Source organism: Thermobia domestica, chromosome 5, assembly GCF_964235325.1.
Source record: "Thermobia domestica chromosome 5, izTheDome1.hap1.1, whole genome shotgun sequence".
In the NCBI taxonomy this organism is placed as follows: Eukaryota; Metazoa; Arthropoda; class Insecta; order Zygentoma; family Lepismatidae; genus Thermobia; species Thermobia domestica.
The window spans coordinates 238,510,886-238,538,109 of NC_137458.1; the positions used below are offsets into that span (position 1 = coordinate 238,510,886).

Consider the following 27,224-nt stretch of genomic DNA (forward strand, 5'->3'; position numbering starts at 1 on the left):
TTAAGGAATGAAGAAAGTAGGAAAGTATGGACTAATCCCAGAAAACACACACGCGATGTTCGTTCACCACAAACCCCATGTGGTACGCGTTGGGAATCAATTAGGGATCAATGCTCCAGAGGTGAACTCTCTACCACTTAGCTACCGCTATCTCGTCGAGAAAGCATGCCCAAGAAACTGTGTAACATTTTTTTTCAAGCAGTTTGAGTTTAATTTTCCCTAGATATTGCTCTATTTGCAGCCATAATTCTTACGCCTTCCTAAAGTAATCATGCACCCAGGAATAAAATATTGTTTATAAGGTGCAAAGAGTCGATTTTACTAGGATACGTAAACTAATTCTCAATCTACATCATAATTCTTTTAGCCATTACGAGATGTGAAATCATTATTTCGATGTATGGACAAAATCTGAAAGTATAAGGAGAGACGATTTTTTTTAAAAAAAGCACCATTTAGTCATTACCCATACCCACTGGCACACAAATTCTTAATGTGGACGAATATTTGACAATAATTTTAACCAAAAATTTCCATTTTGGTGCAGGTTTACAATAGTCATAAAAAACGGCAGCTTTAAAATTAAAATGAGGAAGTACATATGAAAAAGGAGAGAAGAGCTGTGCTTTGTTTAAAAGAGTAGGATTGCTAGTATGAAATCATTATGAGTGCTATAAGAAGGGGTAAACATGTTGATAATTCTAAGTAGACCTACCTACAATAATTTTTACAGCAGACAATTAGTTTATGTGGGAGTTATTTCGTATGCAATACACGTTGAATCAAATCAAAAAATAAATCCTGCGGTTTAATGTCCCACGTTTATGCCCGTTAGACTAAAAAAAAAAAAAAAACGGATGATTAAGGCAAGTGAATGATGATGCAACAATTAGTGCAATGACAATGCAAGTGGAAAAGAAGAACACATAAAAAACCCAAGGACATCATGCTGTCCACTATAAATTTACTTATCCGGGAGTTCGAACCAGCACCCCGGGCACCACAGGTAAGCCCACTACCACTGAGCCCATGATAACGCTGAAACAGTGCGAAATACATTATGATATTTCCCAACAAATCATACAAGAATGATCGAGCTGCTGCTAGTAATGGCCACCTATCTCACATTAACGCATGAGTTTTACATGAATAGTTGTTTTTGCGAATGCTTCAATCATCACTTCCCCTGCTTCTACGGACACTTCGTACAAGCCCACCGGCTTCGCACCGCTCTGATGCGGAATAGACACAATTCATCCGTATTGATCAGCTAGCACATGTTGGCCTGTTTTTGGTTTACTTTTAATACACATATCTTTGAACGCATATAATAAACATATGCACAATCATTTCGGCATACTGCACGGAAATATAAATGACGACTCGGGTTAAGTTTAGAGTTACTCCTCCGCTTTTTATAAAAATCAGGAAAATTTACAGGAGAAATGAGGTAAGAAATGATAATTTGAAGTTTTTATTTGATGTTTAGGGATGTAAGTTCGGCAGGAGAGTTATGTTTAATACGAGAAAAGATATGCGGAAGTTAGTACTATTTGCCGGATGCGGAAGGTTTCAGCGGCATGGTAGTTGTAAAATATGGCGAACAGGTGTAACGGATGCGCAAAAATAAGGAAGAAAACCTTTTAAATTTTTGTGAAACACACGGAGTACTGAAATTAAGTGAAATGTAACAATGTTTAATACTTTAAGCGCTGTTTTTTGTATATTGCAAAGTCCAAGGGCAACTCTAAACTTAAGCCGTAGACTCCCTTAGGGCATAGCTTCAAGCAAGAAAAGCTGTCGTTTTGAATGAACAATTTTATGGTACACAATTTTGCACGTGTATTATAAATCGCTATGCAATTATTTGAGTATGTGTTCGGAAGTGTAGAACTTTAGGCAATAATTTAAAACATTTTTTTTTAATTGGAAGAACTATTGTAAACCTGCACATCAATTTAGTACTGAAACCTTCTCAATCTTAACCAAAACCATTAGTTCAACGGTTAGGCTAATTACTCTGTCTCTACTTTCGATGGCAATTGAGCATAATTCAAATGTTTGAATTGTCTAAGTACTTCACTTACTAATCATTGCAACATCAATAGGATTTACAGAAGTCGCATTAACTTTTATGAGAACTTCATCCGGACTTAAAATGACAGGTTTCCTGGCTTTCTTATTAAGTTGTAATTCATCGAAATCTCCATATGAATGGATCTGCCAAGCAAGCATTTTAGCATCATCTGTTACTCCAACAGCTTCTTTAGGCAAAGCCGAAGCATTTCTTTTACTAAATATTCGAGGTTTAGAACACACGGATAAACAGCTTTTAGATCCAAAAATTCTGCAAACTTTCGCCATCTCAAACTACTAGATTAGTTGTATCTGTTTTGCAGACTTAATTAATCTATCCTGCAGTTCTTCATTCTTTACGATAAAATACAATATTCATTAGTACAATTAAAAAAAAACTCAATATCGGCAAGGTTCGTATATACACTACGAATATCGGCTATCGGCCGGGACAGCAACAACAAACATTCCAAACAAACTGTCGCTTTGGATGACTTCATTTGTTAGAAATATTGTTATGAAAATTTAAATCATCATGTTGAAAACATGTAAACTTATATCGCAAAGGGTTGTTAGTTTCCTTGAGTGCGTGGAGATGATAAAAGTAAAAGCATGAAGTATAATAGTTATTGCAAAATTGTTCTACAATTATAGGAAAAACAAAATATCAGAATAGTCAATGCCTTCGAAACTTTACACTGAAACTTTTCATAGTACAAGTTGGTTAACAAAGAAGGAGAGATATGCGTTCCGTTCTTCGTGTCTGGCTGTCTGCTAGTACGAAGTCAATTCAAATAGAGGCAGTAGTTTTATGTATTATAATAATAATTTGATATGTATGAATGCGTATCATAAAAAATATCAATGGTGTTTCCTAACATAGCTCAGGTAAGATGCGATGAACAAATCTGGCTGTATTTAACTGTGTAGATTTATTCATCGTCTATGCAGGCGTGGTGGCTGAATGACGCAGCGTCCATCTGTGGGTTTTTGTCTCTGGTTCAATCCCTGGCCAAGAAAGTTTGTAGTGGACAACGTCGAATTCGTGGATTTTCTCGAGGCAATCCTGTTTCCTCAAACATTTTCACCACCAATTCGTGCAGATGTACTTTTGGCACATTACTCGAAATAATTGCTTAAAAGTTATAATTCTTTCACTAATTTCCTTCTTATTGTCTCCTAAATTATTTGCACTGTGCAGCATGAAAATATCTCATTTGGCATAGATAAAATTGAAAGGGGCCATCAGAAGTAATTGTTCAAAAATTACAATTATTTTACGATTTGCGTATAAATACGGCTTCCGAATGTGTGGCATAAAAAATACAGTACAAAACAGGTAATTGTTTAATAATGGGAGGCCAGCACTAACGAAGACAGGAAACAACGTCCCCTGCAGGGCTCTAACCCACGTTCACTCGCTAACGCTCGCTCGGCAATATTGTCTCAAATGTTAATAACGTAACCTAACCGAATGGGCCTATGTTTAGCAGAAGGGGTCCAGCTTTTTTCTCTAAAAAATGTTACTATTTTGGTAATTTCTGCTCACATTCGGTTAGTTTACGGTAGAGTTGGTTAGTTTTAGTTAGGTTAGGCTAGTTTAGGTTACGTTAGGTTAGTTTAGTTTGTTATATTGGTGTAGGAGTCCCGCACAATTTTCCAAAAAAAAAAAAATGATAGAATTTCGCTTATTTCTACTAATACTACGTTAGTTTAGGCTAGTTCAGGTTAGCTTACGTTAGTTTATGTTAGGTTAGCTTAGATTTGGTTACGTTATGTTACGTCTAAGTACTTGCATCACTCATTTCTCCTGTAAATTTTGTGTTTTTTACGTGCTTCTGGACCCCTTGTACTAAACATACTCCACCGAATGTAAATAGAATATCGTAAAAATTCAGTTAAGATCTGACCCCCCAAAACTAAGCAATAGCTCAAAACCATAAACCAACTTGTTCTAGATGATCACTAAAAATCACAAATGCTAACCGAGACAAGGCAGGGCGAAGCTGGTTTGTCCTCGCGGGGATGCGTCCGAAGGGATCAGTCGCGTCAGGGACGGTACTTACACGCATAAGAGAGGGTAGTGAAAATAAGTGAGTTTTGGCAATGATACAAGTTTCAATAGCACATTCTTTCATACTAGTAGCGCTCCACTTCTAAAGATAAATTACAGCTTCTGTACATTGTGCAGAAACACACCGCTGATGAAAAATATAATACAGTCATCTTTCATATACACTCATATTTTTTCCGTCGTAAAGCAATTGTAATGATTTTACATTAGTAACCCTATACTTGTAAACCTGAAATTTATCTGTATCACTTTGTATTTAGCTACTGCCTGCAAAGTATTGAATTTTACCTGTAAATCTTCCATACGTGTTGTGCCAAAAGTAAACCAGCATCCACCAATTTTTCCATCATCGTTCGCTTGCCTTAATCATCCGTCTCCCTTAACCTAAAGTCCATAATTCTGGGACGTTAAACTGAAAGGTTTTATTCACCTTTAAAATCAACACTTTATTACTCAATAACAGTGGCGTATGGGAGGGGAGTTCCTGCGTCTTAAATAGAAAGGTATGCCACTTGATATTGAAAAAAATAATAATAATAACGGAAAACAATTTTTGTAGGAAAAAAAATCATGTGAGGCACCGTTTGCGAAATGGCCACGTTTTAAATAAGATTCCTTGCAGTCAGACAAAACTCCGAGTGCTTGAAAAACTAAAATGGTTGAAGATAAAAGGATAAATAGTGAGATGCCAGGGCGCATTAAATGGGCCGTGCTATTTCCTCCCTAGGACCTTCTATCATAGTCATTTGAAAATGAAAATGAAATGAAATCTTTAGTTTTACGTCCCACGATTATGCCGGTTAGGCTAAAGGAGACGGTGATGATGAGAAATGAATGAAATGGTGGAATGAAGAAAGTGGGAGGAAACGGGAGAACCCCGAGAAAACCCAGGATCACGGTGTTTGTTCACCACAAAGTCCACACGGCGCGAGCTGGGATCGAACCAGGGACCCCAAGCACCAGAGGTGAACGCTCTACCACTGAGCCACCGTGCCCCCCCCCCCCCATAGTCATTTGAAAATTTCAAATAGGATGGTATGTCATTCTTATAGAAAAACAAACAACTTTTGGAGGAAAACATACCGGTATTTCGTTTAGAGCAGGGTAGGAAAAAAAAATTACACACGAAAAAAAAAGCGTTTTAAACATTTTGAACAGTTTAAAATATGATTTTAAACATATATTTCAAAATCGTGTAGTAACTTATTTGTTAAGATTTCTTGCCTTTTACTAGCAACCAGTGATGTTATTCTAATTATTTAAGAACCGGTTCTGTATATATACATACATATCATTTATATATATATATACAGCGGAGTCTCGTTAATTCGAACAGAAGTCCATTCCCCTTGAAAACTGTATTGAAAACAATAGTAAAAATTCGTGGATAAATCGAACTTTTGAACCTATGTTTTGGATAATTCGAAGTAAATACAGTTGAAAATTTTTAATGTTGGACAGATGTAAACAAAGAAATACAGCTTTAACGTGTTTTCAGTTATCCAGATGCAGCCATAGGGAAGAGTAATACAGAAGATAAATAGAAAATCTATGTAATGATACAGATGAAAGTGGGGAAGAAGTAAAGATAGAGAGCGTGTGCCAATCTCATCTTGTTTCAGAATTGGTTGAAAATTTAAGATGAATTATTGATAAAGACAACCAAATGTTATTAGTATCGCATTTCACGCAATACATGAAATTCAAGATTTAGTGAACGTACAAAAAGAATCAAATTCATGCAAATGAGGTTTACGACTTCTTAAAAGTGAGAACAGAATATTCAAATTGTTACTGGTGTTTAATTGTTTGGGCTATTCAATGTATGTTGTAGTGTTGTACGTAAATATATTTTTCATTGTACAAGTAGCTTCAATTATGTGGAGTCAATGTCGCTTGTTAGTTTGCGGTATTCGATCATGCAAATAATAAGCTGCTTTAAAGGTAAAGTCTACACCATATGAATATGTTTTTGATGCACAGTACTTTGGTTTCTTTGTTGTTATATATGTGAAAATGAATGTTGCTGGATAATTCGAAGTTTTTTCGTGTCCCCTTGGACTTCGAATTAAAAAGAGTCCACTGTATATATATATATATATATATATATATATATATATAGAGAGAGAGAGAGAGAGAGAGAGAGCGCAGGTGGATAGGAAACAAGCCGTACAAGGTAGACAAAGGCATTTTTTTTTACTGAGTACCACAAGTGACAAGAAGTGACCTACACAGCATTCTAATACAAGGTGGTGTGACGAAATTAGGTACTACTGCAAATATCTAGGAAACAAATTACCCAACATAGATGGTTGTCAAAGAGTATTGGAAAGATCTTAATATAGCAATGGATCAGCAAGTGTTGATAATATGTATACGTTTCAAATATACGTAAATCACCTCATCACTACACTCATGTGATTCCAGTTTTCATTCTTGATATCTGAGCATTTGAGATTAAGAAATAAACCGCTTATACTTTGTTGTACGGAATCATTTGTTTAACCCTTTAGCTGTGAGAATTTTTAAAACCAAAGATAGTTAAACTAAAATTTACTGTTCCTGGGCATAACTATGTTTGGTTATAACAAACGGTTCTGCGGACTCGAAATATTTAACAATAGGTCGGAACCGGCTGAATAGCACCACTGCTTGCAACCGACAACCGACTAGCCCAGTCACATAAAGCATTCAGTGCTTAGAAATAACAAAATCTGAAGATGATAAGATGAAACAAAAAGTGAGTAGGTAAGTGAAATGTCAGTGGGTGCGTTGAATGGAATTTGATGTTTGTTCCACAAGGGCCCTATAAGAGCCAGTGGAGTCAATCTGAAGTGTTAAGTAGAAAGTTATATCATTGAAAAGGTAGTGAAAATCCAATATTGATTTCTATTTCACTTCGCAAAATTCACTTTTACACTGAACACTTATACGTGATCGTCTGAATTTTATATTATCTGTTTTGGTTTTGTAGTCTTTCCCCTGCACCATGTTATTAACAGCTACTGTACAAGAGTTCACATTTGAGTGGTATTCATTTCATAAACGGTCTCTTACATGAATAAGTTCCACAAAAGTAGTTTGTTTTACCATGATTTATCAAATCACATACTTTCCCATTTAAAATTTTTGAGTGACCGCCCAGTGTTTCGTCATAGGGGGATCTGTGAGACAAACAGCGCGATCCATTAAATGCGCCATAAGATATTTACGTATCTTATTTTTCTGTTTCATCTTTTTATCCTTAGGCATTTGTGATTTATAATCTCTGAATATTTTGTGACTGTGAAAGAAATCTTATTTAAATGATGGCCTTTCGTAAACTGTGCCTAACGCGAAAAAAAAAAAAAAAAAATCCTACAAAAGTAATTTGCTTTTCCATTATCTTTTCAATGATATATCAAAGGACAACTTCCCATTTAAAATTTTCAAGTGATTTCCCAGTGCACCTGCCCGACAAACATCAAGGTCCATTCAATGCGCCCAATCACTTTTTGTTTCATCTGTTTATCATCAGCCGTTTGTGATTTATTAGCACTGCACATTTTCTCTGACACATTCTGTATATTCATTACTTTTACTTTTCCTATGTTCTATCATATGCGCTTTTATATACAAAAATATTTATTTTTATTCATGTCCGCATGAAATAGTAAAATAAATAAATAATTTCCATTTCCATTGTTGTGGAAAATGCTATACAAAATTTATAAACTGCGATGCAAATTCAAACTTGTTGATCGCAAATTGCAATGCGAAAAACCAAAATTTATAAATTAAAAAAAAAAAAAAATAGCTGATATAAAAGTAATATGTAGATAATAATTAGTTATTTCACTAGAAGCTGTTACACTACAGTTTATAGTAGATTTTCTTTGAAAATACATTTTTTCTCTAAGTTTGCCATGTGTTTACGTTGGCCACGTTTCAATATAGAAGGGTTTCGCTGTACTGTGAATGATATAGTTACGACGTAGTATTTCTCTACTCGTCCTAACAATCTTCAGAGTGTTTAAGGTAACCATTATTTAAAAAGAAGCAAAGGATTATTGTATTGAAAAAAAAATTGAAAAATTGTGAAAAATACCACTTTTTATTGAAAAAAGAAAGTATTTCAAAATTTTTTTTTAAATACTACATATGACCGAACCTCCCAGTGTTAGTGGTTGTCTTGTGTCACTAGTTTTCTAACTGCTGCGGTTTGGGGCCGTGTTCTCACAATTTCTGGCCGATTACGGCCGTAGGAGCATATTGTGGACATCGTTGGTGACGAAACATACAACAGTTTTCTGACGTTTAAATCCTCTTCTTTGCACAGTTTCACTATTGCTGAGTAACTTGAATGGGCGGTGGGAAGTCCGCAAATGAATTTCTTCCAGAAAGCTGTCACTTTTACCTTCGTCCTTTCACGAATCATTTTCAAATGATACTACTATTAAGTTCATGTCTCAGTGTAGCTAGCAATGTTTCAGAATATAACAGCGATTAAATGTGTCGTTTGGAAGGGCCAATACAAGTTGACTGTTTGTAGGTAGAGCGCTCTTTTTTGGTGTGACAGATTCCTGGTTCGATCCCAGACCTTATGAGATAGTGGAAAATATCGTGTCCGTGGGTTTTCTTGTAGTTCTTCCGTTTCCTCTTACATTCTCATTTTTCCTGATTCTTTCATATTCATTCATTAATCGATCATATCTTTCAGCCTGTAAGGTGTCCACGTTGGCATTTAAAACTAAAATATTTCATTTCTTTTTTGTTTTCTTTTTCTTTCTTTCTTTCGGACTCACTAGTTCTTTCATGTTTAGCAAGGCTACAGGGTAACCCAAAAGTAGGTATACACACCTGTATTGATCAAGTATAACATTATAGCTTCCTTCGGCTGTTCCGAGCTTAAGATATAAGAAAAAAAATATTAAGAACAAATAATAAATAAACTAAGTTTACCTGATGGATAACAATAAGAAATTATATAAAAAGCAATGAGTTGATCAGTACGGCACTGTATACTACTTTCGGGCCACCGTGTATAGATTCTTTCAAAAATCTGAAATGTAAGAAGAGAAAGGAGTAGGTTAATTTGCAATCCGTCGCTTCCTTAGGAAGGAGATTTTTTCTCTCTCTCTCTCTCTAAAATGTGTAGCAGGAGATAATATGCACAAATCTGTGACGAGGAAACGATAGAAGTGTGTTTTGAAATTTGTACATGGTTTTTGTAAATGTATCATCACTGAACACTATTTTGTTTCAGGTTGTGCAGAAATTAAAAACTGGTCGAATACGTCCTTCTGAATTACATTCACAATGTCTTCAGCGTGCAAAATCTATAGAAAAGTTAAATGCATTCGTGTGTCTAGATGAAGATATTTCAAGGAAGCAAGCTGAAGCATCAGATGCTAGATATTTGAAAGGTAATAATGAACAAGTATAATGATAAGAAATATAAAGATAATATGTGTAATGGATGCACTTTGCGAAAGGTATTTGCACTTAATATTATTATTATTATTATTATTATTATTATTATTATTATTATTATTATTATTATTATTATTATTATTATTATTATTATTTTGATAATTAAAATGTATGTATTTACTTTCAAATGCGGAAGGAATAAATATTCAGCAGTTATAATTTCTTATAGAACATAGGGACCATTTATTTTAAATGTTAGCTTTACCCACCTCTATGTTGCCTATGGTAGTTAAACACTTAATAGTTTCTAAATATTTTAGAAGGCGGCAAGCTCTCCATAATGGAAAAGCCACATCATTATTATTATATCAACTTAGTGTTCTATATATATATATATATACAGGTGTATAACGAAGAATATGTGCACCTATGGTATAGTATACTTATGAGATAATTTATGGTTGTAAATTCTCAAGTCATTTCTGGGCCGTGGTGGCTCAGTGGTAGAACGTTCACCTCTGGTACATGGGTCCTGGATCAGTTCCAGCTCGCGCCAAGTGAACTTTGTGGTGGACAAATACGGTGTGCGTGGGTTCATTCGGGACACTCCCATTTCCTCCCACTTTTTTCATTCCACCATTTCATTCATTTCTCATCATCACCATCTCCCTTAGCCTAGCCGGCATAACCGTGGGATGTAAAACTGAAAGATTTCATTTTTTTTTCAAGTAATTTCATTTTTTAAGTTCCAAATGTTCCAAAATGGCACGAGTGATCAGAGCGGGATTCACTTGCTCAGGAGTGGAGGAGAAATACATAGTCATAACGGCGGAAGTGCAGGAGTAAGTGGAGTAGGTGGTGACAGAATTGTGTCACGGTAAACATGGCTGTGTTCAAACGGTTTCCCGGCGAGTGCAAAATACGTGCAATAATCAGGTTTCTCCACGCTAAGAAGCTGTCAGCGTCAGAGATCGATTGTAGTAGTTGTGTGAAGTGTATAGACCGAATATTATGAGTGAAGGTATGGTCAGAAAATGTTGGAGGTAATTCTCAGCAAGCCTCACCGATGTGTACGAGAAACCCGTAATGGCCGACCACCCATGGATGCGCCTGAATTGCTGGAAAGTGTGCAGCAAGCAATTGTACAGAATTGCTGGTTCACAATGTTCGAACTCTTATGCCCCTTTCTTCAGATTTCCCGTATCCTGGTGCATGACATTGTAATCGAGCTACTGCTATTTCTCAAGTTTGTACACGATGGATTCCAAAGCAATTGACAGCGGAGCACAAAAACAACAACCAGCGTTCGGTTTGACTTTCCTGCTGCGTTACCACCAGGAAGATGGCCAATTCCTCGATCTTATTATCACTATGAACGAAACATAGGTGTTTTACATGACGCCAGAAGCCAAAGAACAATTCATGCACTGGCCATATAAGCGGTTCGCCCATCAAGATAGTAGATATACATAGATAGATAGATCTTTGGCAAAATTAAAAACAAGAAATGAATACTTCAGTTTAAACTACAACTTCGATATTTCAACTTCGCGTGTGAATCAATGTTGCCACCTCTAGCCATGACTTATCTTTTTTGGTGAAAATTTCTCAAATTTAGTAATTTTATGTATATAAACACTAATAACTGTAATTAAAAGAGAGAAGAATGACTTTCCTGACCTATCCAAATTCGCGAAATTATCTTTGTCAATATTAAGCTTCGGATTCTTCGTCCTTACGGAATTTGCTTCGAATATATTCCTTTCAATTAAGGGTGGAAGATGGTGCAAAGTTCTAATGTCTTGAACTATTTTAGGTGCTTGCAAAGCCCAGAAAGTATTCGTGTGCTTACATTCCTTTAATCGTTCCACTTACGTATTGTCACATGCACACCTTAACTCACTTTTAGGGTCTTTGAGTGTCGGAAGTCTTATAGGATGGCTATGTTCGTCCGTCTGTCTGTCGACAGGTATCAGAGCAAAAACGGTAAGAGATATCCAGAAGCGATTTTTTGTAATTGACACACCGTCTCAATCACCATAGAACAAAAATGGTAATAGATAGCTACAACTTGTTTCCTGCAAATTCAGTATCTCAAGAGAACATATCATCACAGCCCACAACACACAACCAAAACCAGGAGTGGATAAAATTTGTAACTATTTCCGATTTAAATACTGATTTTATAACCGTCACCAGGTTATAGAAGTAATTGTTGTGGACGTTCTGTATATTTGGAAGAAACAGCAATCATTTTTCGATTTATACTTTATTTCTGTGACGCAGTAATTTCTTTCTTGGGTGGGAATTGCTTCTTTCCCATGCAACAGGATAAAGGAGTCTTCACTCAGATATATATATATATATATATATATATATATATCTGAAACGTTGTTTTGTGGTGAGAATATTTGAGTGAGTAACAAAGACCATGTTCATTTTCTGAACTATATATATAATAGATATACTTTTCTTACTTGAGTTCGCAGCAAGGGCGCCAATCCTTGCCCCCCCCCCCCCCCAAAAGCTTATGTGGGTCCCCTATTGTATTATGAATATTCAATATTTGGCATAATTTGAATGCACATTGTCTTAAAATCCTCATATATATACCTTCTGTATCTGAATGCCCCACCCCCCCAAATTTACAGAGAAATCGGCGCCCTTGATTCGTAATGTTTCTTCCTTACTCATTAATATGTTCTATAGTTACTTGGAACTGAATCAAGTGCGTTCTTCAGTCATTTATGGAAATACTAGCAGACCAGATGTCTTAACCAGACGTCGCCAACCGTATGGTTTAGTCAATTTTTATCGGAACGTTCCCACAACAAAATTGTCGCAATGTTTTGTGCATCGTGGCCAGTGAACTGTAAATTAAAGTCAATTCTTTTAACATTGAATTTGCATGTACATGCAGGTGATTTAACCTGATCGCATTTTAGAATGAACTGCCAACATGGTGTCGGTCAATGCAGCTCGTACCTCGAACCTCTCAGCTCGAGGACTTTTACTCCGTATTTTCAAGTAACCACGACGTACGTTGGATTGGGCACAACATTATGTTAAGGGGCGTACGTTATTAGCCGGTGAAGGACTTACGTTACGGCTAGTCCCGTTTAGTGAAGTCCCGGATTCGCTAACCCAGTGCGTATCAGTTGCAAACGGGGCCTCCAATATTCGAATCTTATTGAGTGCCTGTCTGCATTTATTTACTGGAAACCATAGTCAACTTCTGCAGATTTGTGCAGCAGCTACATAACTACTTCGTGGAATTATCCCAGTGCTACCCCCACAGTGCTAATCCCCCATGTGCGTTAATGGTGTGAGAAAAGTATTTGTAGTGAAATCCCAATCATCATCTTTTATATATATATATATATATATATATATATATATATATATATATATATATATACGTAATAAAAGGGCTATAATATAACAAAAGTGAAGTGCGATTTTATTAGTGAAAATAGTTATATGTTCAGTGTTGAGTGTTGTGATTATCTTTTTCTCGTACATATTTTTATTAGTGTTTTTATAAGTGAGCATAATGTCATTTTATTTAATGTGTTTTTGTTACACGTATGAATGATATTTGTGTGTGCCGTGGTCTGAGTGACCATCTGAACGTCCGTGAGGGTTTCGAGACGAGATATCCGAACCTCTCGGTACTTAATGCTCATCTTATTATTGAGACCGGAGATCAATCCGGGAAAAGTTCTGTAATCCCTTTTTGGAAATGTTCTTTGATGTCTTAACCAGGTAAGTTCAGATCTCCTGAAAGTACTCGTTGGTGGGACAGTACGGGGCAGATTCGGAAAGCGGTTACAATTTTCATAGAGCAAAAACAACAAAAGATATCGAAAAACACTTTTTGTAATCGATTTAGCGCCCCAAGAATAGGTTCCATCTCCATTAACCCCCTTTTCAAACCGGAAGTGGTTCAAATTAATCATCTATGATTTATCGCTATAAAACCAAAACAGTAATAGAGAGCGACAAACTGTTTTACTCTGTTGCAACCAGTAGTTATACTACTTCAAGTTTCAGTATTTATTGAATTAGCATAATTTGGAAATCTACGGTAGTGTCACACTATGAAACGAAACTTACTTGTCTCCTTTTCAGTTTTACTCAGGATCAGTCTATCAAGTGGTGTAAAAAGTATTAACGTTTAGAGGGGAAAAACCACACATGCATCATTTTATTTGATGATGATGTGCCATTTTTGCCGGTAACACCATATTTCCGTTGCTGTGAAATTTGTGTGGTTTCTGGTTACAAAAATGTTATACATGGTTTTCATAGGCTTTTTTCGAAACTAACTTAACACTGTTCAGGGAGTTCTGAAGAGAACGAAAGAAATGATAGTCTGACAGTGCCAGGTCCAGGTTATATGATGAATATATTGAAACCTCCGTTAAGTTGTCAATTTCCGACTGGTCGGTAAAGAAGTTTGCGATCTGGTGTTGTCAGCGTTGTATACGATACCCTTTCTCTTGATCAGATCTGACCATTGAATTGCAAGTGCAATCTTGCTAATTGTTGTCAGTACAGGTTCCAGTTTACCATTCTGCCCGGCGGCACCAGCTTGCGATGCACGATGCATGATGCACGACGCCCTTCCAAGACCACCAAACTCACAGCATAACCTTCCTGGGCGTTAGTGTGAACTTTGCCACAGACTGTGAAAAAGCATCTCTTTACTTTGACTATGATCTTTTCGCACATTGTTGTCGTACATTTTCATGACTCGTGATCAGCTGCTTCAGAATGGCTCGAGTTCGTCACGTTTGAGTAGAAATTCGCAGATAAAAAATTGATCGAGTAAATGTTTTTGAGTCATATCATGTAACACCCAGATATCGAGTTTCTTTTTGTAGCCAGCTTTGTGCAAATGGTTTAAATACTGATGATGAATGTTTCGGTCATTGGCAATGCCATGACTGCTTTTACGGCGGTCTTGCTCGACTTTTGATAGAATATCCTCCATTTTTGCTGTAGTTGATAGATCACTGCGAGGAGAAATTTCCAGAACTAAATCAGTCTTTTGGCTGTTGCCTTTGATAACATATCTTGCCTATAAACAGCACAAATTTCTTCACGGGTCTCACAGTATTTGCATCTTTTTTGAAATAAAACTGTGAAATGTCCGTAAATTTCCCTCATCTTCGCGGCATAATATCTAAGTATGATTAGAGGAATTTCAACACTTTTTGCACATCTAATAACTTCAACTGTCAGCTGTGAATTGACGTTAGACCTGACCCGCTGCGACACCCCGATATTTGGGACACTAGTGCCATTCGTACGCAAAAGGCTCACTACTCTTTAGACTACCTCATATGTATCCAGGCTTACTGTTCCCGAGTTATGACCTGTGAAATCTGTATAAATGTTTAAAATGTTTATGTTATGCAGACTTTAAGTTTCCGAGTTATAGGGAGTTATATTTTGCATCAGATTTTCCTGCTATGTATACATACACATAAGCAGTAGACATTGCAAACACTAATATAAACAATTATTTAAAGTTTTGTCATTGTACTGATTTGAAGTTTTAATGAAGGTATCGTTGCATAAAAGAAGTATAACTGGCAAAAGATGTAAAAATCAGTATCGTCGTAGCGGCACAAATTGAATTACTATAATTAGATAGTCGTATCTCGTAACTCTTTTAATAATATTATCTTACTCATATTCATATTATCTTTCCGTTGTTAGCTACGGGATGCATGTGGCTATTTACTCAGCCTTTCACATGACAATAGTATTACCATTCCTTTTTGTTCATACTTTGTAAATAAATAATAGCACTTGTGCACAATTCAGGTCAAGTAATACAAGAAAGTACTAAGTATAAAAAATAAACGATTGGGAGAAAAATATATTCAAAAGATTATTACATTTTTTAAACGTATGTTTTAATTGTATTTACAGGCTGTTCTTTGAGTGCTGTGGATGGTATTCCTATAGCCGTTAAAGATAATTTCTGCACAAAATATTTGAGGACAACTTGTGCTTCGAAAATGTTAGAAACTTTTATTCCACCATACAATGCAACAGTTGTCGAGAAGTTACTGCAAGCAGGAGCAGTTTTGATGGGAAAATGCAATTTGGATGAATTTGCAATGGGGTAAGTATCAATACTACTCAAATAAAATTTCGACTTTTGTCGGTTTCTATAGTTGTTTATTACTTGTAATATGTGAACATACAGGAAGTAAAAAGCGATACGTAAGTAAGATATCTGCTTTTTCGGTTCAAGCATGTATCCTAGCGGTCCAAGATAGGGTAAATTTCCTCAGCAAATAGTGTCCGAGGTTGACAGCGGGACTATTCTTCAACAGCACCTTAGACATCATCGTTGTTTACAAACCGATTTTTTTTTTTTTTCTGTGTTTGAAGACATGGTAATCGCAGATGACAGACAGAAATACAAATATTTACGTTTGTGATGTTTTTTTTCGCAATATAAGTATTTTGTTAGTTCCTTAGTTGAGTTTCCTTAACCAGTCCAAGTTGTCTTTATTATTTGTAACTTAACTAGTGGTACTTCTTAGAAACTAAGACATTAGCAAGTGATAATATTTTCTCTAAAATATAGATCTGGTACTATTGATTCCATATATGGACCTACAAAGAATGTTTGGAGATCTGGACTTAAGTACAGATTGGAGAGAGCAAAAAGTGATTTACCTTATTCAGAAGACCACACTGTCAGACTGAAAGAAGCATTTAGTTCACAAAGACAGTTCCATCAAGAGGCTTACCACGTAAACGTTCCTGTGTCGTCACTCCAGGATGATTGGTTTATTGCAGGAGGTAGTTCTGGGGGAAGTGCAGTAGCTGTTGCGAGTGGCGCAAGTTTCGCGTAAGTGAATCGATATTTGTTATTATTCTAAGTTACATCAGTTCCAGTTGGGAAATAATGTTTTCCATTTTAAAATATGTTGGAACGAAAATAACAATGGTGTTGTTATAATGATGTAATCATGAGATGCGCGTTAGTGCAGTATCGAAGTCGAAGTATAATTAAATTGTGTCAAACCGAGGATGGCAATTTTAAGCAAGAGATATAGCTAAAAGTAAAACTTTACAAAACAATATCATGTTATTGTTTTCAAACTGACATTCTCTTTCGTTTTTTTTTTCTTTCTTCTTTTTTCTGTTAGCCAACGTAATTTTGATTTAAATTTTGTGATTTTAGATTTCGTGCTGAACTTTTTAGTTTTCCTCTTTTAACTTGTCAAAATAAATTAAGCACTACGTAAGTATCTGCAAAGTATCTATGAAAGATTTAACATCAATAATATTATAATGTAACGCTGCGGCAGCAACCTAAATCATTTGTCGTTGAAAGGGAAAGGTACAATGAGCCACAACGCACTCATAGGTTCCAAGAATTTCGTGCTAACTAACCAACTAACTCTATAGCCTATGGAACCCGGAGGTTCAACGCCGCGTTCACAAAAGCTCTCCACTGACTTCTATCCTTAGCTAACTGCATCCAGTTTCTACTCTGTATTCCTATCTCTGCGAGATTCATCTTAATATTGTCCTTCCGTCTGCGCCTAGGTTTCCTAATGGTCGTTTTCCGATTGGTCTTCCATTCAAGACTTTGAAAGCGTTTCTACTTTCTTCCATTCTAGCTACATGACATGCCCACCTAAGCCTCCTAGACTAGACGACCCTAACAATGTTGGGTAAACCGTATAAATTATGTAATTCCTCGTTATGAAGTTTCCGCCATTCCCGTTCCTCTTGGGTCCGAATATTCGTTTCAGGATCTTGTTCTCAAATACTTTCAGTCTGTGTTCTTCCCTCAGTGTAAGCGACCATGTTTCGCATCCATATAGAACAACAGGCATGGTTATCGATTTATATATTTTAAACTTCAAATTCCTCAACAGAATTCGCGACGCAAGAAGTTTTGAACCGAATAGTAACATGAATTCCCTGCTTTTAGTCGACCTTTAATTTCTTCGTTGATATGATTTTTGTTTGTTAATATTGATCCTAGATGTTTGAAACTATCCACTTTATCAAAAGTATTATTTAATATTTAATTTCATCTATAATTTGCTGTATTACGGTCCCGACGCACTTCCATATATTTAGTTTTGTCTGCATTTACTTCTAAACCCATGTCCCTGCAAGCGTTTAATAAGATCTCTGCATTTCTTTCTATTGTTCTCCTATCATCCCCTATTAAATTCACATCATCAGCATATGCCATAACCTGGTGAATACCGTTCAACTCTAGGCTCTGGTTGCTATCTTTGATTTTCCTTATAGCGTATTCCAAAACGAAGTTAAATAATAATGGCGACAACGCATCTCCTTGTTTCAGGCCATTTTCGACCTGAAAGCTCGTAAACAAAAATTTTCCTACCCGGACTTTACTTTGGGATTCATTTAAACATATCTTAACTAATTAACTAAAACTAACTCACTCTATGGCCTATGGAACCCGGAGGTTCAATGCCGCGTTCACAAAAACTCTCCACTGACTTCTATCCTTAGCTAACTGCATCCAGTTTCTACTTTGTATTCCAATCTCTGCGAGATCCATCTTAATATTGTCCTCCCATCTGCGCCTAGGTCTTCCTAATGGTCGTTTTCCGATTGATCTTCCAGTCAAGACTTTGAAAGCGTCTCTACTTTCTTCCATTCTAGCTACATGACCCGCCCATCTAAGCCTCCTAGACTTGACGACCCTAACAATGTTGGGTAAACCATATAAATTATGTAGTTTCTCGTTATGAAGTTTCCGCCATTCCCCATTCCTGTTCCTCTTGGGTCCGAATATTCGTCTCAGGATCTTGTTCTCAAATACTTTCAGTCTAAAGCATATCTTAATTAATCTAATTAGCTTGCTCGGCATTCCAAGTTCTGTAAGAACGTTGTATAATGTTTCTCTCCTAACCGAGTCGTACGCCTTTCTAAAATCAATAAATAGTTGATGTACCGGGCTACTGTATTCCCAATTTTTTTTCGAGTATTTGACGAATGGTAAATATTTTGTCGATAGTTGATCGTGCAGGTTGTAAAATTGTCGAAGATCAACCAAGGTCTTGCCGACTCAGGGTAACAGATTATGAGGACATACGACACGCCATTGAGGAAAATTCATCCACCAGCACACTATGATTGACAAACCAACTCGACATGTCGCAGTCCACTGTAGTGCGACACCTCTACAAACTCAGGTTACAATGCCACCATCAGGAGCTGCTGCATTGTGCCACAACAGTTGACCCCAGCTTAGGCCCAGAAGAGAGTAAATATGTGCTGAAAACTGTTGCAAAGTTCGCTTGATGTGCGTTTCCTGAAACGGATTGTGGCGTGTGACAAAAAGTGAGTGTTTTTCCGAAATCCAACTTTGTGAAAACAGTGGTTAAGCAAGGGCCAACTTCCAGAACCGATTGTTAAACATAGTAATTCACTTCGAGTTCGTCCCTAACGCTTGTGCCATCAATGCTGACCTTTATTCCGAACAATTGAAGCGGATGTATGCTGCACCACGCCAAAAATGTCCTGCATTGGTGATCCTATAGCGCACTCTGTTGCAACAGGAGAACGCAAAGTCACAGTCGCCTCGAAAGAAAGAAAGAAAGATAGGAACTTGATGGTATCAGACTAATGCCGCAGCCGGGAAATAATCCTGACCTTGCCTCTTCGAATTACTACATGTTTTGGCCTATGACGCACTTTCTGAAATCATTATACTTCACCAACCAGCAGGAGGTGGAAACAGCAGTTACTGACTTCTTTGCCTTTAAGGACAAGACTCGTATTGACGTAGAATCGAGGAACTGGCAAAAAGATGGCTGCTAATGGTCTATCACGAGTAACTATACTTTATAAACCTGCCTTCATTGTACTGTAATAAATGCATGTATGATGTGTACCAGAATATTGCAAAACTTGTGATTTATCCTTGTACTTTAATTATTATAAACATTGAAAAATGGAGGGGGGATATAACAAATAGGATGATCATGACAGGAATTCAGAGGTTTCCAACAAATGAAAACATCACAGATCAAGAAAACAATTTTATTTAAATTTTAAGACTGCGTCAACGGCAAGAACGTAGAGCGATGAGGATGGCATTGAAAGAAAGTCGACGAAATCATATAATCCTTATGTTAAATTTATTATAAATTACTTCAAATCAAATAAAAGCAATATTAGAGATACGTGTTTTAATCTAATAGACGTAATATACTTTCACCTGTATATTTTTACTATTAGATACGAGGTCAAATTAAACACATCATGTGAGGATTCGATAAACCTAGTTTCTTTTAAACATCAAACCTACCGTAGTCCATGTGAGGTTTTTCGAGTTTTATGGTTTTTTTTTTTTTTTTTTTTTCGGAAGTTTTTAGCTCTTTTCGGGCAAAATTGTTAAATGTAATTAAAATGTAATGAAAGACGGCACTATTGTCTTAATTTACAATAATATTTTGTTCACTGGTTGACATAGACTTCTTCAAGAGCTTATCTTGTCTGTCCGTGTCTGTATATCCGTCCGGAAGAAAGAAAAAAGAAAAAATCTGAAGCACTAGATGATGAATCACCATCAAATTTAATCGGGATGCAGAGAATCAAAGTTTAGAAATGGAGTTTTTTGATGGAAGTAATATTTATACCGAAAGTGGTAGAAATCAAACATTTCTGGTTTCGACGTAGATAACAATAGAGCAGAAACGATAATAGATAGCGAGAACCGTTTTCTGCAATTAATGAAGCGTCCCCCAAGAATATACTCCATCTCCACTCTAATCTTTCGACTAAAACCGGAAGTGGTAGTGAAAGTGATATGCATTACATTGTTTGGCTTCCTATACTTCATTAGTTTACACGGTAAACGATATGTTTAAATATTGTTCTAAAATGTTGTTCTAAAGTATTGATCTAAACAATCTCTTGCTCTTTGCGTTATAATTCGCACTAATAAAGAATTTGGTGTGTAAAATAAAAAACCGGTTGTTTCCTTCTTTCATTAGTATATACTGTATGAAATTACAATCGTCATGAGGTACTCGGTATATGGACACAGGATTGTCCAATCACAGCAAGAGGTCTTTGGTACAACCCACGTGATTCGAAATGAGAGTCCACCGACCTCGAGTGTGAGAGAGTGAGTGAGTAGCTGTTCTGAGAAGCGGACTAGATGGCGTAGTACCTAGGTAATTAACGCATCGGCACGGTATGCCGGAGATCCCGAGTTCGACTCCGGGTCTAGTCAGTCATTTTTCACCTTTACGTTTGTATGTATTGGTTTCATGTCAATGTACTAAGACATTTGAATAACTAGCGTTTTTTGACACTTAAGAGATAGCTTTATGTAATTAGGAAGAAAAGAAAGAAGAAAAAAAAAAGGAATAATCTCACAACACCGAAGATAAGTTTTAAAGAATAAATGATTTTGTGGGAGATCAACGAAAGTTAATAAATATTAGTCTCTTCACACAAGTATGCCTACATCTCAGCAGGCCCGTATTTATATATCGTGCGCCCCTGTGCTCTAAATAATTTACCGTTCCCCCTCCCCCCAACAAACTTGTGTTTCAAACAAGGAAACAAGCCGTGATTTTGCAAACATACTAGCTAAAGGATAGCATGGGGGCATTTTAAAAATAATCGAAAAGACCAATATTAGAGTTGAATTCATAGTTTTTGCGGTCGCTGAGATAAATAGTGACAGTTTTAATCCAATTCGACCACAAGGTCATACTCCACTCTCCATGGAGAAAGCGAGATGTTAAAAGTAATCGGAAACGACAGATGATAGTGTTGAATTCATAGTTTTCGAGGACGCTGAGTTTAACAGTATCAGTTTTCATGATATTCAAGTCCATCCTCACCATGTTGTGCGGGGTGGGAGAGGATGACTTTTTAAAAATAATCAGATAAGCTAGCTAATTAATAACTACTGTAATTAGAGCGAATTAGTATATTTTCTCGCGCTTGCGCAGGACTTCGCGGGTTTGCTAGTTTTAAATATTACTTTATTGTAAATCTTTAAAAAAATATTCCAAAATTTTGCTGCCTTGTGCTCAAGCACAGAATAGCACTTACCTAAATACGGGCCTGCATCTCACGCTATGTCACGTGCCGATCTCTCAGTCATTTTACGCTCAGCATCAACATTACTGGCAACATCACACGTGGATGGGCAACCATCACGAAATTAATCACTGAGAAATGTTCGATTGCGCTGAAATTCGAAAAACTAATTGTACACGGTCTTATTGGCCGGTTCTTCATTTCCAAAAGCCAAATGAAATCACTCGATTAACCATTTCGGTGTTAAACTACATTTGAAATCATAAAAAGTCATTTCCCGAAAGTTTTTACGGGAAATGTCAATTACTCACACAAAACTCTTCTTCAAATTTGTCTGAAAAGCAAACGAATAGGCTTACACAAACAATCAAAGATAATTTACGCATAAAAACGTCTATTTTCCGAATTTTGTTCTTCTAATGCGTAGACTTACACATAATAAAATTAATAATTAATTATTATTTACTTATTTATTTATTTACCCCCAACAGAGTACAAGCTCCAGTTACAGGAGGCTTATATAAGGTACATTTGTATACATATTATGCAGAAACACAAAAATACAAAAAAAAAAAAAAAAAAAAAAAAAAAACAAATACAAAAAATGAAATGAAAAAGACATATAAATTAAACAAACTAAAATATCCATATTATTTGTAAGAATGTAACATCTCAAAAGCTTTACTTTTCACTTCCACAAAAACTAAGTAAAAATAAAATTAAAAATTCACTTGACGTTAATAAAATCATTATGTACTCATTTACAAATAAAACATTTTACCAAATTAGTTATAAAATATTTTACATTTTACAAAACTTGTCTAATTTCTTCTTAATATTCATAATATTTTCGCTAAAATCCAAATCTATCTCTTTCTTTGTCGAAATTATTAAATTATACTTCAAACACATTCTTATAAGTGGCGAATTTCTATACATTTCTGTTCTGGCTACCTCACAATAAAATAGATCTCTACTTCTTAAATAATTTTGTTTTACATTAAAACTAATTTTATGTAAAAAGGAACTGTTTTGTATCACTCCATTTATGACATTATAAAGAAATAGTTGTTCAAAACATTATCTCCTGTTAGTTAACGATATAAAGACAAACTCTTTCAATAGTGCAACATACGGTATTTTATTTTGATAGGCAGACATATTGTATAACCATCTTAAAAATTTCTTTTGAATTTGTTCGAACTGTCCCTGGAGAAATTTCTGATGTGGATTCCATATAAGAGAGCAATATTCTAATTTTGATCTAACCATAGCATTGTAAATTACAATAATGGTATACAAGTTACGAAAATATTTTGAATTTCTAATTACAAACCCTTATCGTTTATACGCATCTTTTATAATATTTCGTATATGGTCATGAAATGACAAAACTCATTGTAACTCTCAGGTCTTTTATTGAATATACTCTCGATATAGCATTACCATTAATTGTATATGTACGTCTTTCATTGTCTGAAATTCAATGGGAGGTCATTATTTACACTCCAATTGTATATAGTAGTTACATCATCTTGTAGTAGCAACATATCTTCGTAACTATTAATTTCTTTATATACTTTGATATCATCAGCATATAGAAGACATTTTGAACTTTTAATTTTGGTCGGAAGGTCGTTTATAAACAACAAGAAAAATAATGGTCCCAATTGGATCCTTGTGGAACTCCTGAGTTTACATCATATTTAAAAGATTCTGCATACTTATATATTACATACTTTTTCCCATTACTAAGATACGAAACCACAAGATTTAACATTTGACTAGACATACCAAAGGTAGAAAGTTTTCGTAATAAGATATCATGGTTAATTTTATCAAAAGCTTTAGCAAAATCTATATATATAGTATCCACCTGTGTTTTTCTATGAAATGCGTCATAAACATCCTGGGTAAAATTTATTAAGTTATTTAATGTTGATCTACCCGGGTAGAAACCATGTTGGTTTTCAGAAACAAAACATTTAATATGATTAAAAATACGCATATATATTATTTGCTCTAATATTTTCGCAGGTGCACATATTATGCTTACAGGTGTATAATTTTCTACCTTATTTTCTTCTCCCGACTTATAAATTGGACAGACTCTTGTAACTTTCCAGAGAACTGGGAAATGATTGTGTCTTCAGGATTAGATTGTAGATTGTACATAAAGGATACATCAATATTTCAGAGCAAGCCTTAAGTACATATGGTGGTATATTATCAGGTCCATTCGCCCTTTTGGGTTTTAATTTTTTTATTGCTGCTTTATATTCATGTATCTTTATGGCGTGTAACACTAATGAATTATTTACGTTCATTTTGCTAGATTCACATATGCTGTTACATGCTTTGTTCTCAGAATACACTGACCTAAAATATGTTGCAAAACCATCAGCTATATTTTTATCATCACATAAATTCTTATTATTTAATGCCATTGGTTGATTTATAGAAGATGATCTTTCTTTTTTATTTTTAATAAACTTCCAGAATGCATTTGCATCCCCTATAATATTATCTTCCATTTCCCTTACGTACTCTTTATATGCTTTATTGAGCATTATTTTTAATCGTTTCCGATATTCTTTATACAACATTGTGTTATATTCAGATTGTTTTTTTGTGTTTTCTATAATATTCCTTTAGCCTAATAGTATCCAGTATATCCTTATTGAACCAACAGGGAAATGTTTTACTCGAGTTCGTTTTCCTTTTGGGTACGGTTATGCTAAAATTTTCTTTTATTGCTTCATTAAACTGCTCTACAGCTATATCTACATTATCAATTCTCTCCAGAAATGACCAATCCGTTTCCCGAAATATTTCATACATTTTTTAAAAATCCGCTTTTAGAAAGTTATACCTGTATGCTGAACTATTTTTCGTGTACCGGTAATCATTATTTTTATGAAGGTTTACTTCGATTATTAATGGAGGATGATGTTCATCTGGTCGAACTATTGGTGAGTCGTCTGTAGTTACTAAAATATTTTGTCTTAAATTTGTCTTAAAACTAAATCAAAAGTTCTTCCATTTTTGTTCCTAATATTATTAATCGATCTTAAATTATAAAAATTCATAAAATTATCAAGTGCTCTATAACTTGGTCCTTGAAGCTGTAGATCGTATTCGACACCGGTAATTAAAGGAAAATTAAAATCACCTGTTATAATAAAACTACTATTATGAAATGGTACATTATTTTTGAATGAATTGAAAAAACTAATATAATCCTCTACCTTAGATCCTGGAGTAAAATACACAGGATTATAGTTATTAGATTCAAATCACTTCTATTATTATGATTAGTGTTTACTATTTGATACATTCATAATTCATTACTTGTATACGAGGACGCCAAATCATTATATATATCATTGTGACTAACTACCGTAGCAAAAAATCAGAAAATGACCTTTCTTACTAGAAAATTAAAGTTGGCATAGCCATTGTTACTAAGGTTAACATGGATTTTTTGTGTGGGGAAGGGGGAAGGCGTGCAGACGGGAAACAACTTGAAAATAGGAAAGGAAAGCACATATAAAACAAGAATTTCTAATAGATGTGACAAGAAAATGAAATAGAAAGGCAAAAATAATGGTGTATAAAGAATCAAAATTATAAAAAACTCAAATAAAACTGCATGGAGTTGCAGGCCTCCTCTTATTTCCAAGAATTGCCATTTACAAGAGATATAATTTACAACCAGCATTGTTACCACACAAGAAGCGAATGTAAAGGAAGATACATTGGTATTACAGCAATATATACAAAACTAGGATAAAGAACACATTAAAAAGCCTAACAATAATGAAACTGGTGTATTAGGCCTCAAAAGCATTAAGCAGATAACAAACATACAATTCAAGAAGGGGAAGTTTTGCATAGATCCGGCTCTTTGAATGAAATAAACTGTTAACAGGTAGTTTTTCATACGCACAACGTTACATCGTTAAACCATGGCAGGGTCTCTCACTTTTTAGAGAATGTGTTATCCATTGAGGTATTAGTGGCATAACCAGTCTTTTTTTTTTCTTTCTTCTTCCTTGATTTCTCAACTAATCAACTATCTGCTAACAATTTGTAGAGCTGATTCGGCAGCGTTTGGATTTTTACTAAAAGAAATAATTAAAAAATAAAATAAAATAAGAAAAAGTATATTTTTCTTTTGTTACCACCTGAATAAATTCTTTGTATTCCTTAATTTTATTTTTTGATTTATTGTTATAGTGCTCTTGGATCCGACACCGGTGGCTCGACAAGGAATCCAGCTGCATACTGCGGTGTAGTTGGTTTGAAACCCACTTATGGTCTCCTGTCGCGGAAAGGCCTTATTCCTCTTGTAAACTCGATGGATGTCCCTGGAATATTGACACGGACTGTCCAAGATGCAGCGTGTATTCTAAGTAAGAAAATAGCGAATAAACTAGTTTATAGTATATCTAGTAGATTTTTATACCTTCTGTTTTAAGTACATCTTCTAAAAACAAGAAAGACATTATATCGTAGCTTTTAATATTGTTTAGAGTTATTGAGCTCGAAGTGTACTTTTGTGTGAATAAATGTACTATTTTTCATAGGTATTTTTGATAGACCCTTAATGAATGATTATTAGAGCAACCCACATTATGCTTTATTTTTTGTTTAATTATGCTTTATTTTTTCCAAATTATGCTTTATTGTGCTTTATTGTTAATTTCAACCATTGTTTTACATTAATCGTGTATAATGTATAATATTTACTGTGCATTAAATATTCTAAATATCTTGATCTATTTATTAATATTTTATGCAACCAGTTTAGATCATATTTAATGAACTTTCTACTTAATGCAGTATAAAGAGATATACTTTACTCGAGTCAGTTTTTTCTATCATTTGTGTGCCCCTTAGAGGTGAATATATACAGAAAGATAAAGTAAAAGAGGCCACCAAAAAGTACAGAAAGTGCTCAAGTTCAAAAAGTCCACATAACAATACAGTGTGGAGTCCTTGTGTGCTATTCATTGTTGTCGGAAAGTTTTCTTCCTTTTCTTTTCTCCACATAAAAAGGATTACACCGAAAAGTTTACAGATATAAAAATAAAGCTTTTCATTGTTTCATTGTTACGTTCTCAATGATTTTGCATTGTAAATATTGGTTTTGAAAAATATTAATACAGCATGTTAAACTTTCAGTTAAACAGAATTTTCCAAAAATTGTGCTATATATTTTAAATTATGCTTTATTTTCCAAAATTATGCTTTATTATGCTTTTAAAATTAGTTTCTTCTGGACCCTTAGACAACCACAACCATGTTCAAGATACCAACCATATGTGTAAATTGCTGTTAAGCTTTTTATGATTTTATGCTTTTGGGTTGCTCTAATGATTATGTTAAATGTTATTCTGTATTTGAATTAGAATACTGTAAGATTTCTTTGAAAGAATGATTGCCTGAAATCCATTGTAATCTTATATCCCGAACTGCATGATGCAGTTTCATACCTTCTGCAACTCTTTCAGTTGATGAGTCTCTCGGCGGTGAAATTTACAAAGTTTGAAACTGCAAAAACTGTATGTTCACT

General features: G+C 35.0%; 2 protein-coding genes across 4 annotated transcripts in view; one reads left to right on the plus strand and one right to left on the minus strand.

Moving 5' to 3' along the window:
* Positions 1–2,602, minus strand: part of LOC145686477 (NAD(P)H oxidoreductase RTN4IP1, mitochondrial-like) — a 49,228-nt gene extending 46,626 nt beyond the window's left edge. For both annotated transcript variants that reach the window (XM_081759825.1, XM_081759824.1), the window contains exon 1: positions 2,088–2,602. In XM_081759825.1, the coding sequence (XP_081615951.1) occupies positions 2,088–2,364 (277 nt within the window). In that variant the 5' untranslated portion in view covers positions 2,365–2,602. The remainder of the gene's footprint in view (positions 1–2,087) is intronic.
* Positions 2,603–2,792: 190 nt separating this feature from the next.
* The window catches only part of GatA (glutamyl-tRNA(Gln) amidotransferase subunit A, mitochondrial), a 61,633-nt gene continuing 37,201 nt past the window's right edge, over positions 2,793–27,224 (plus strand). The window contains exons 1-5 of one of the 2 annotated variants that reach the window (XM_081759822.1): positions 2,793–2,964; positions 9,396–9,555; positions 15,506–15,701; positions 16,173–16,439; positions 25,886–26,061. In XM_081759822.1, coding sequence (XP_081615948.1) covers positions 2,941–2,964; positions 9,396–9,555; positions 15,506–15,701; positions 16,173–16,439; positions 25,886–26,061 — 823 coding nt within the window. In that variant the 5' untranslated portion in view covers positions 2,793–2,940. The remainder of the gene's footprint in view (positions 2,965–9,395; positions 9,556–15,505; positions 15,702–16,172; positions 16,440–25,885; positions 26,062–27,224) is intronic. The other variant, XM_081759823.1, reaches the window with a different exon arrangement.